This window comes from Epinephelus fuscoguttatus, linkage group LG19 (genome assembly GCF_011397635.1).
Source record: "Epinephelus fuscoguttatus linkage group LG19, E.fuscoguttatus.final_Chr_v1".
NCBI lineage: Eukaryota > Metazoa > Chordata > Actinopteri > Perciformes > Serranidae > Epinephelus > Epinephelus fuscoguttatus.
In genome coordinates, this window is record NC_064770.1 from 22335439 (window position 1) to 22347149 (window position 11711).

At 42.8% G+C, this 11711-nt stretch overlaps 1 protein-coding gene across 3 annotated transcripts in view; it reads left to right on the plus strand.

The window, feature by feature from the left end:
* rnf213a (ring finger protein 213a) overlaps nt 1–11711 on the plus strand; it is a 37357-nt gene extending 25646 nt beyond the window's left edge. For 2 of the 3 annotated variants that reach the window (XM_049560436.1, XM_049560434.1), the window contains 23 exons: nt 73–175; nt 273–387; nt 1193–1400; nt 2030–2220; nt 2337–2459; nt 2570–2680; nt 3692–3934; nt 4024–4099; nt 4194–4228; nt 4328–4428; nt 4537–4693; nt 4888–5059; nt 5592–5686; nt 5829–6080; nt 6910–7042; nt 7375–7458; nt 7542–7722; nt 7962–8163; nt 8250–8327; nt 8413–8610; nt 8866–8955; nt 9043–9221; nt 10832–11711. In XM_049560436.1, coding sequence (XP_049416393.1) covers nt 73–175; nt 273–387; nt 1193–1400; nt 2030–2220; nt 2337–2459; nt 2570–2680; nt 3692–3934; nt 4024–4099; nt 4194–4228; nt 4328–4428; nt 4537–4693; nt 4888–5059; nt 5592–5686; nt 5829–6080; nt 6910–7042; nt 7375–7458; nt 7542–7722; nt 7962–8163; nt 8250–8327; nt 8413–8610; nt 8866–8955; nt 9043–9221; nt 10832–10988 — 3284 coding nt within the window. In that variant the 3' untranslated portion in view covers nt 10989–11711. The remainder of the gene's footprint in view (nt 1–72; nt 176–272; nt 388–1192; nt 1401–2029; nt 2221–2336; nt 2460–2569; nt 2681–3691; nt 3935–4023; nt 4100–4193; nt 4229–4327; nt 4429–4536; nt 4694–4887; nt 5060–5591; nt 5687–5828; nt 6081–6909; nt 7043–7374; nt 7459–7541; nt 7723–7961; nt 8164–8249; nt 8328–8412; nt 8611–8865; nt 8956–9042; nt 9222–10831) is intronic. The other variant, XM_049560435.1, reaches the window with a different exon arrangement.

The window sequence follows — 11711 nt, forward strand, 5'->3', positions numbered from 1 at the left end:
GTGTGCAATCATGTCTCTGTTTATACGTGTGCTGTCACCTCTGACTAACCCTTTTTTTTGTATATTTACCAGTTAATCGACAAGTGTTGACAAAGGTGCTCTCTCCGTTTGATGACTCTGTGGATAAAAATCCAGTGGTTCGGTCAGTAGTGCTCAAACTCCTGCTGAAGTACAGGTGAGGTGCTGTGGTTACATGTAAAGCCTACTTGTGTATGCCTCAAACATTTTTAGCTGTGTTTCTCATTGTAGTATAAATTGTACTCTTTCTAAAGCTTTGATGAGGTGAAAGAGTACCTGCAGCAGCATCTGGTGGCAGTTGAGCAGAGCAACATCTTGGAGGAGACGGACAAAACTGAGCTCTACTTGTTGTACATCAACTGCCTGGAGGTACACATGAATTCTGACTCTGCTGTATATTTGATTTTTTTTTTTAATTTGAGTTTTGATTTCATGGTCACCATTTTATTTAGTATTTTTTTCCAGCACTGACAGCTATGCCATTGTTAGACTATGAAGATCAATAGGTCATAGGTTTTATGCCCTGACAACAGGATTTCCACATTGTTCTTTAAAAAGTGGTATCAAGTGTTTATACTGCCATATATGTTTTGGAATCTACCACACTGAGGCCGTATGGTCATATTAGATTGATTAATATAAAACACAAAAAACAAAAAGAAGTTTCCTCACCTGCAAAAAGCCACTAGATCCTTCTTCCTTCTGTTGAACCTTCTGTTGCCTGAGGCAGCGTATGGTACCCGCATGAATACTATAGAATACAAACTGGAGTTTTTTTGTCAACAATGTGTTCATTGTTTCCATGGCAAAAGCAAAATGTTGCCACAGCGGTGACTTCAGGGAAGCAGGAGGATTGTCCAGTTCTGTGGTTTGTCCTTCATTACTGACTCTGGCAGTGGCCATGGTGTCTCAAAAAGTGCAGCTTCAGGCTACCAGTAAGTTAGACTGTGTCATCTTGGAAATATTGCTTGTTTTTAATTTTTTCCTCGGATGTGTGCGAGTAGGCGTGGGCAGAGAGAAAAAAGAATACTGGAAGACTGGCATATCCTGCTTTTGATTTGACTGAAATTGAAAGTTCATTTCGATCAATTTTTGATTTAGGATTGAAATCGTGACACAGTTAGTTGTGATACAACTTGTTTTCATCGGATATATTCACTTTTCATTTCTCTAGGATTCCATGTTTGAAAGGTTGCAGTTCAGGTCCGTCGCAGACCAGCAGGTGTGTCTGCAGGATGAAAGTGCCTTCCTGACCGACTACCTGCAATCACATGGTCAGTCTGCTGAAGCAGCCACTGTGGAGTATCTACAGCAGCTGGCCAGAGTGCGTATGGACCTGGATATGGCTGCAAGCCTCATTATGGAAAAACTCAGAACCGCAGGTGTGTAATTTGGACGAAATACAGTATGAGGGATTGTGCTCATGCTGCGTTTTTTTTTTGCCCTCACATCCATTGTTTTCAATGCACACAAAAGCCAGAGCGATGCTGTGACTCGCAAGCGTTCCCAGGTGCCTGTTTTTCAGTGCCTGATGGCTGTGCCCTGAAATAAACAGGGTTCAACTTTTGGAATACAGCAGCACACTCCACATCATGTGACAAGAAACAACCAATCACTGCCGACAAATTTCTGTTCTTCTGTAAATATTACTCTGTGGTAAATATGGAGAAGTAGTTGATCATTTTAGAGCAGGGCTACTCAGAGCTTTACATCCGTCCCACAGACAATACTTTAGGCCTAAACACTTAGAGAACAATGCTTGTTAAAAAAATCAGCTCTGCACTCAGGATTTCAGGTAAGTAGACAATGATATGGTGCTTGTTAGGGTCGCTTAGCAACCTCAGACGCAGCCTGGCTCTGTGTTCTTCACAGTTGGCACAGAGTAGCACCCAATACTCGACCTTGCGTTCTCCAGGCAATTAAAGACGCGGCATGTGTACGGGCCCCAAGTGATTGGGTTTTAGAATGCGTTCATTTTACTAAACTGTACTTCCTCTCTTTTTAATCACAGCAGAGGCTGGTCAAAGTGGAACCACAGCCTTCCTGACCAGTGTGGTGAACTTGTGTAGGCGCAGTAGAAACGACTGGTATCGTGTCTACTTGATCCGTAAGATCTGCAGCCAGCATGGAGTGGAGTTTGTCCTGAAACTTCTCAAAAAGGAAGAAATGCGTTGGCTCTTCCCTGAAGAAGTGCTGCAAAAGGTTCAATTACCAACATTGTGATTTTCATTGTTAGTGCTTAAATAAAGGCAAGGTTGTGCTCCAGATGTAATGCCACGAGTAACTAAAGAGTGTGGTTCAATTTCCATTACACCCAGAGTGAAGAAGCCACCCCTGTAGACCAGTATCTTGTGTGTGGGGAAGACTACAAGACCATCAGAAATGCTGTGGCAAAGGGAGTTATGGAGGGCAAAATGGATGGACTGGATGAGACTTGCAAGGTAACGTTACATCGCTTTCTTGTTTGTAACCGAGCATCAAGTCAGGACTCTGCTTTTGTGTGCGTGTCTGTGCGTTTACGTGGGTATCTCACGGCTCTTTTTCTTCACAGGGGTGCCGATGCTTACCACAGTGTACAACAGTTTATCTTCTATTGGCACTGTATAGAGAAGTCACCACTCTCTACAGAGAAGCCAATGCCAGCTTCCATCCCAAGCTTGAGGTAGATCTTTACAATAAGACCCAATGAGGTGCTCTGATATAATCGGTCATGCTTGTTTACACCCATTTGTGCAAATGACTATCATCAAGACTTGTTCTGCATTCATCCAACTTGCTTGCAATTGACCTATGGCTAAGCCACGCCTCCTCCTCTCACTCAGACAAACTATCAACATTCAGTGACCGGTGCTATGGCAGGCGTCACAGTACACGGCATTTTGCAGGAGGGAATTGATGATTTTTGGGGACATGATCAGATGTCATTGAGAAGTAACCAAAAGGGCCTAAACTACGCATTGGAGGGATATATACATCATTTTATTGTTGAGAAGGTCGATGAAAAGCTTGAATTACAAACCAAAATTTACAGGTCACAGTGTACGCTTGTGAACCGCATCTTGTTGGCGTTGTCATCAAAGACAACAAGTTAAAGTGCCACTGAAGTTAAGGTTTTTGGCTCAGAATATGAGAAAAGGATTAACGGCCTTTTTACCACCTTTACCAAGAGTGTCTCTCCGTTAGTTTGGTGCAACAGTATTTCATATCATTCAGCATAATGTTTGCCAACTTTTGTTATCTCTGCGATTACCGATAAATTAATGAAGCTAAGCTCCAGAAGTTAAAGTTAGCTTAACTAGAGCCCTTTGGACAACAGCTAACAATGGTGTACAATCAGCAAAATACAAAACTAGAACAAAATAGGCTAATGAACTCCCAGCAAACAAGGTGACATGATGAACAATGCAGCTAGGAGCTAACGTTAGCTAACTTTAGCTAACGTTAGCTAAAAGATAACTTTATATTTCTTTCCAGCAAAGTGGCAATATGTTGCCTCAAACACAATGTTGACTTACCTTAGAACAGATGTAGACATCATTGTTAATCTTATTATTGATGTTGCGGTCTAAAGTCACCGCACAACTTTATCCATAGCAGACACTTTCCTCGGTTGAGATGTGGTTTAAAGTGTAAAAGTACATATCTTTATATTTTTGTGTGTTTGTACTCACAGCAATTGGAAGCCCTGATGGGTTACATCGAAAACTCAAAAGTCCTCGCCAGCCCACAGATGAAGGCCTTTGCTAGGGGTCTGGTGACCAACAACCTCGAGCTGTTGGGTGTTCGTCCGGGTGCGTCTGGTGCCCATTGTGTGTTGGTGGACTTAGCTATTCACCTGGCTGCTGTCTTGCTCTGCGGGAACGAGGGGATCTTAGCTCCCCTGCAGCAGCTGGCAATGGCTCCTGCCAACATGCAGGTATGTGCACAGTCAGCCGTTGTCAATGTTGGAAGCTAGGCTTTCTCTTTTTTTTTAAGTGAATTGAATGTTTTCATCTGTCGGTACAGGCCGCCTTCTTGCCTAGCATGCCGGAGGACATGTTAGCAGTGGCTCAAAAAGCTATGGGGCATTTGCAGTGGTACCGTAAGTCACAGACAGGAGAAAGAAAATGTACTCTAAAATTTGAAATATTGTTGAAAATTCTCTGTAAATAATTTTTTATTAACTCTCACCATAGGTTGTCCAAATGGTCACCCATGCACCATTGGAGAGGTATGTTGCTTCACTGTGATCCATAAAAACGTTTGTAATCAGTCTTATTTCCGTACTCTTAAGAATTTATTTTCTAAAATCTTGTTTCTTTTTCTCTAGTGTGGCCAGCCCATGGAGAAAAGTCACTGTGTGGACTGTGGTGCTGAGATTGGAGGAGACAATCACAGGCCTGTGCAGGGATTTCAAGTTACCGGCCTGCAGTAAGTGGTCTTAAAGTTCAATTGAGGACAAATTGTAACACAGAAGAAAATCCATTGTGAATTTTCTTTTTTAAAATTTCTATTTATTTATTCATTGTCCTCTCACAGGGGTGACCGCACTCAGACAGGCCACATCCTCGGTGACCCCAGCCGCAGGGACAATCCGGACATGCTGGACACAAAGAGCATTTCTCCTGTTCCCTTCACGATGGTCCGCATGCTCACTCACATGGCCATGCTGCTCGGTGCCTGCAACCACCCACAGGTAGCTTAAATTATGAGAACAATTCCAATGTAGATCCTTTCTTCAAGCAGTATATTCTTATGTGTTTAGAGGTACAGCAAAACAAAAATGCTCACAAACAACACAAGCTATCATTCAAGTGTTAGAGCACTGTTAATACCCTGCTCTTAGAGAGGGGGAGTCTGGTCGCTCATCCACTTTATTTGTGTTTCTAGTCCATCTCTACAATCATCAAGCCACCAGTCCCTGACACAGGTGCTTTTCTACTTGCGCACCTGCGAAAGGACCTAGAACATCTCATCAGGTCCCTGGGTAAAGGCACCGACGACACAGTCAGCGCTGTTCACCTGCTCATCAGCAGCCTCATGGTGCCCAAACAACAAACATGTAAGGACCAACAGACCTACTATAAAACTATTAAGTGCTGTGTGGATATTTATAGAAACATAACAATACCAAAATGAAGTTATTTGAGTTTGAATATCAACAGCTGTGTTTCCTTTTTCACCTCTATTTTAAAGGTCGTAAAAACATGTTTCTAAAGTTTATTGCACCTAAATCATCGTCTACCTGTTGCTGTAAAGTTGTAGCCTGCAGGGTAGTGACAGAACATAGGAAAAGGGTGCCCTCTAGTGGTCAGAAATTGCATTGCGTTCCTTTTGCAATTTATGTACACACATTGGATGATATAAAGATGGATATGGAGTCAATTTAGGTCACTTAACTCAACAAATGTGGGAGTTATGGGTCAGCACTGCCCTCTGCAATGCTTTCTCTAGCTTTCTGTATGATCCAGGATGATATGGCAGTGTGATTACAGTGGTAGCTTACTATAGCAACTTGGTTATGTGCATTTTTTTAATTTGTTTTGAGACTTAACCTTCGAATATGAAACAATTAAACTGGTCTTTTCTTTTAGGGCCTGCTCCTTATGACAATGTGCTCTCCACCAAAGAGGCTAGAAATGGATGGGAGATGGAAGTGAGCAACATCATCATCACACCTCAGTTGAAGGTAGAAATACTTTTTTAATAATCTACTTGTTCTAAACTGGAACAAATACAGCAGATATTTGAATTTCAGCAATTAGTTCTGCCTGTTTGTAAGAGATCTGCATCCAACACGTTGTCTTCTGCCACCTCCTCCTCCTCCACAGCACTTGGATAGGCAGCTAAAGGAAGTGAACGCATTCATCCGGGCTGACTCCCGCATCTCTGCCAATCCAATCATGAAGCTCATGTTCGGAGAACCTCGTCTCTTCCTGGCGTCACTTCCCCAAAATTCACTGATTCATGGTTCGGCCGTTTGGAGCTGCAGGGAGAAAGTGTCTCTGCTGAGTCTCACCCACATTGTGGAGCAGAATGACGGCAAAGACACTCTGCCGGTGCTCTGGAGATTTCTGCATAGGGTAAGAAAACGCTCCACTTTTGCAAAGGAATGCAGTTTCATTAACCCTACTGTTTAATCACAAATTAAAAAAAGAATACTTATTATTTAAAGGCATACTGTCCAGAGATTGTTGGTTACATGTTCACAGTTGTCCCCTCCTCTCTACACTGAGTGTGCGCACTCTGCAAGATCCTACTGTTGGAACGTTTCATTTTTTGTCGCGGAAAAGCAAATACTTAAGCAAGTTAACTAAGCTAACTACCAGCACCAGCCTGTTCATCAGAAAAAAAGGTCAACTTACATCACTCATGATCCCCATCCTCTCCTCCAGTGCACGCCAGAGGAAATAAAAGTGAAAACCAACCCAGATTCACTCGCATTTTGAAACAAACTTTGTCCTCTTGGCATTTCACTGTGCTATATTTGCGTTTTTTTGTTTTTTTTTTGGCACTGTGTCTGCATTTTGTTTTTGCCTCCTCTCAAATACGTGCTGATTACACTTTGGCACCCGGTAATTGCCTTTTTATTTAGTCCTCACCTCACCTTTGTGCTGTTTTGGCTGGGGGCTACATGCCCAGAGACATCCTGAAAACAACAAAATAAGAAGAAAATAAAAATACACAGGTAAACGGCAGGACCTCTGCAGATAAATACACTGCCACAAACTTTTAGGGGGTCATAAGTGATGACTGAGAGGGATTACTTTTGTATGAATCTATACATTTTTAAAGAAAATCCTGTTAAGAAAACTGAAAAATCATTGGAGTAACCCAAGAATATACAAGAGATGTGACGTGATGTCCGTCTGAACGCACCACTGAGGCAATTTCTTATTTTTATTTTTTAAGGAAGCAGAGGTCCGACTGGTGAAACACCTTCCTGACATCCTCACGCTCCAGAGAGATCTGGTCAAGAAGTTCCAAAACATCACCGATCTAACTTGTGGCACCATTGCTGAATTCCTCCAGAGTCAGAAAGCAGGTACTGAAACTAACTGTCTGTGCCAGCTTTTTCAATTGCATGACTCACTCACACAAGAGATACAAAGTTCCACGCATTTCCTAATTACCTCTTTCTCGGAAATGTCATAGTAAAATAGCTGGCAGCGCACAGTTAAAAACGCTGCCTGCCAAGGAATGAGTTGTTTTAACCTGGGAGGAGACAATGATTGAGTATTCTTAAAGGAGCTAAATCTCTTCCACACGTGAGATGCCTTAAAATGCTGTAGTCGGTCCGTCCAACGTGCTGCAAGTCGTGCCTCTGAGGGACGTTTGTGCACTTGGGATGAAATTTTGTTTTCCTCGTGTGTGCAGTTTCGCTGAAAGCCTGGTATGATAAATACATCAAAATCTTCCTGACAACCTGGAATCAGCTCCGAGTGTCGTTGGCAACGAACGGTAAATACACACACACTTAGTAACACTAACACTGGCCCTGTCCAACATTGTGATCTGACCTCAAATGAAATGCTCTCGCTCAGGTGAGATCAAGATCCCGGCGGATTTCTGCCAGAAGGACCTGGACGTCAACAGTGACTTCAAGGTGCTGTTGCCGCGGCGACAAGGCCCGGGCCTATGCTCCACAGCCCTTGTCAGCTACCTCATCGCCCTGCACAATGACCTGGTCTACTGTGTGGATAAGCACACTGGAGAGGAAACCAGGTGGGGGCGCTCATGCCACATTTTTCTCACTTGCACATGTTTGGCTGTCAGAACACAGTGTGTGAACTTCTTCCCTGAATGTGTATCTCATTTGTGTGCTGCTTTTACTGAGAGATTGTAAAAAGGTTAGAAAGATAACTTTAGAATTACCAACTCATAGCTAGAAAGGTTAAAAACAAACAAACAGATGTACTCTCATGATTCATAGACACTGTGTCTTGTGTTTCTCCCTCCTCCAGCTACAAAGTGAGCCCTGCAGATCTGACTGACCTGCACGTGATTCGGTACGAGCTGGAGAGGGACCTGATGCCTCTGGTTCTGTCCAACACCCAGTACAGCATTGAGAGAGGCCAGGAAACCCTTCATGAGTATGACCTGCCCAAGATCCAGCAGCAGATTGTCTCTCGCTTCTTACAGGGCAAACCTCTCATCACTCTCAATGTGAGCGATCTGAGAGCACATGCAAAGTACAGTTATGACACCTTTTTGTTGAGGATACATGTTAAAATACTCGCTCTTTCCCACAGGGCATTCCAACACTGGTGAACAGACATGACCGCAACTATGAGGTTATCCTAAAGGATGTAAAAGCAAAAGTCCAGCAGGTAAGTTGTGACATACAGCACAGTAGGTAGCCCAACTGAGCATGCTGCTGTAGAGATGATACGACCCGTGTCTGTGTGCCAATAGGAGCCTCTTCAGACTCTCACCCTGTTCGCCGTGGCTGGGGAGCTGCAGTCCTACAGCGAGGTGTGCGAGGCCTTGTCCACACTGGAAGTAGCCCTCGGTTTCCTCGCCATGACCGGGGGAGAGCCTCACATGCAGCTGTCCAGCTACCTGGAGGAGGTGCTGCAGATGGGAAACCAGATGGCTCCGCATATCCTCAAGGTCAGCCTATCTGGGACACCGGTTATATTATCCTATTGAAGTTCTCTCACTTCCAGAGATGTTACTTTGTATACAAACAGTTTGCCAAATCAGCCCCTAAGAGCAAATTCTCTTGTCCGAGAGTAAACTATAGTATAACAGCACTAAAAGTCAGAGTATTGGATTTAAAATAAACATGGTTTTAATTAGTGTGGGGCCTTTTTTTATTAGCTACACATGAGAAGAAACTTCATGTTCTCCCTGTTTTGTTCACAGGCCCTGAGCATGTGCTGTCTGAAGCACTGTGTGGCTCTGTGGCAGCTGCTGGCCTCACTCAAATCAGAAAATATGCTGCGGCTCAAGAGGGTAACACATGGCTACCAGTATGGTGAAAATGGCATTATTATCATCATTATTATTATCCCTGTTTCATGCACTCCCTGTGTTCTTCAGGATCCATTTGTGGAAGTCTCAGAGAAGTACAAACAGGCCCTGAGTGAGGACGAGCACAGGCTGCTGACTGGCTTCTTTTCTAAGAGCAGTGCTGACACATTCCTGCTGGAGATGCACGAGTTCCTGGTGCTGGTCCTTAAAAAGCCTGATGCACCTGACACCTACAGGCCTGACTGGAGGTAACACTCCTACTTCTTCTTCTTCTTCTTCTTTTTTTTTTTTTTTTAAAAAAAACATAAAATAAAATCGACCCTTCCCTAAGCCCCGCCCCTCATAGTTGCGTTCAAGCTGTTGGAGTAAGCATGGAGCCCACACTGTAACTAACTGTACTCCCTGAAGAAATTTTATCATATTTTTGGAAAAAGTAAACAGTGATTGCAGAGAGAAGCAGACAGAGGGGTCTACAGTCTGTGATTGAAGGATATATCCAGGATGTCAAACTGACTCAGCAGCAACAACAGGTTAAAAAGACAAAGATAGTTAGAAGCTAAAGCCGAACTAGAGGCTACAGATCACAGTGTAAAAGTGAACCACCACATCACTGCTGATCGCCACAGAAGACAATGAATATAAAGGGAAACTTTGCTGATATTGAACCAGCTCTGTGTCATCACAGTGTGTGCAGATGAACGGTGTTTGGCTTCACCCTGTGCCGCTGCCAGCGGACGGGCAGGGATCTCTGGGGGAAGTCAAACAACGTTGATCTGCGCACCATGCGATGACACACAGCTGGTTGAATATCAGCAAAGTTTCCCTGCTTCCCTTCACTGGTTCCTGTACAGCAGGGTCGGCCTTTTTTTCACTGTTATAATCATTAAAAAGCAAAAGCAGCATGTGTATACATTCAGTAGGCTATATCTTCAGTAGCTAGCTAGCTAACCCTACACTTTTCAGGGTCTGATTTTGGTTTTGGAACAGGGAAGAAACGTATATCTTTTTCCAACCTCTCCAGGTAACGAGTATAGTAAATGAAGGAAATCTGAAACGATTGCATTGGAGTCAATGGAGCGCAGCTGTGTTGTTGTCATACCCTGGTCTGAGTCAGCCTGATGCTATGTTATGATTGGCCAGTCTGCGTCTGGGGGCGGGACTTAGTGAAGGGTCAGTTATTGAAAGCAGGGCATTGGAGCAGGGCTTTTTGGGAGAGGTGCTTTCAGACAGAGGATGAATACAGGTGTTTCAGCACAGACAGTATGAGGAAAATTAAGTATTTTTGGAAGATGAGAGCATGTAAACATGTTCTTGTAGAAACCCAAAATACAAGAATGAATCTGAAAATGAGCATAATAGGCTCCCTTTAAAATCATGTACAAAATAAAAGACAGGAAAAAAGGAGAAAAAACACAGCATGCTGTGCTGTTGGTCTCAGTTGAAACAAAGTGGTTTCTGTTTGATTCATTTTGAGCCACCTTGGCGGGATTCAGTGTGTTGCATGCAAACAAACCTGAGGTTAACTTTGGTCAGAGTTGGCCACCTACATATTACATTTGGTTGTCCTGGAAAAGCCCAGGACAAAAAGTTATGTTGTACAAATTTCTGTTATTTGATTGGGCGCAGGGACAACCCATGAAGGTGAAACACTGTGCCTAAGTAAATACTACGCTATTAAGTAACATGGCTATTAGTACAGTATAAACAATTCAAAATGTACCTCTCATCCTAAGCCTCAGTGAAGTGTGCTAGGTCTTTTAGCTACATAGCTTTATTTTATTCAGACTGGTAGTTGTGTGTGTGTGTGTGTGTGTGTGTGTTAGATCACATGTGTAAAGTATCTTTTGTCTCTTAAAAGCCTGAAAGACACATTGGTGTCTTACATGGAGCGCAAAGACCTGGACATCCCCCCTGATGTGGAGGAGCTCTTCCCAGAAGCGATCTGTCTGTCCCAGTATGTCGAAGCCTGGAAGTTCATCATGGCTTTCAAACAGGAGCGCAGCCAGAGACAATAACGTCAAACCCCTCAGATGAAGTTTACAATCATGGTGAAGTGACAGTATTGAATCCGTATGAATGTGTGATATGTTCTGTGTTTTACACATATTTATGCAGAGACGTGCCTTTTTTAGCACAAGTGGTAAGCTTCACAGTGCCACAGAATAAGTGTGCAGGTTTTTTTTATTATTATTATTATTACATGATCTTGTTTTGTATTTTCTATTTTCCTGAGCACCAACATGTACGATTTCCGTACAGTTGAAAGTCTTCTTTCTCGCACTTTACTTGTAATGTGAATAAGTTTGTCTCGAAGAGGCAGAAAAATAATCTGAATTCTACTCAGGTACAAATGTGGAATAACTAGGGTCTGAAAATAACACTGACCGAAGTCACTTTATCAAGTATAATGTGTCTTTTCTCTTTCTCACTTGGCTGGTTTCTCATTTTCATTCCTCTTTTGAATCAGTGTTTATTCATGTTTTGTTGTGTCTTATGCAAACGTTGCACTTGCCTTTCTTCCACTTTTTAAAGTCACTGTCCAGAAATTTCCTTCAACTTATTTCCCTTTTACATTCCAGTTTTTCTTTCTTTTTTTTTAAACTCATCATGTATTGTTGAGCATATTTACAGAATACAATATACCCTTAATGTCTTACTTGCCCATTTAGTATAGGTTTTTTTGGTTAAGTGTGTGTGGTAATTCAAACTGCTTCCAATAAAGTGGAGCTGTCACCTTT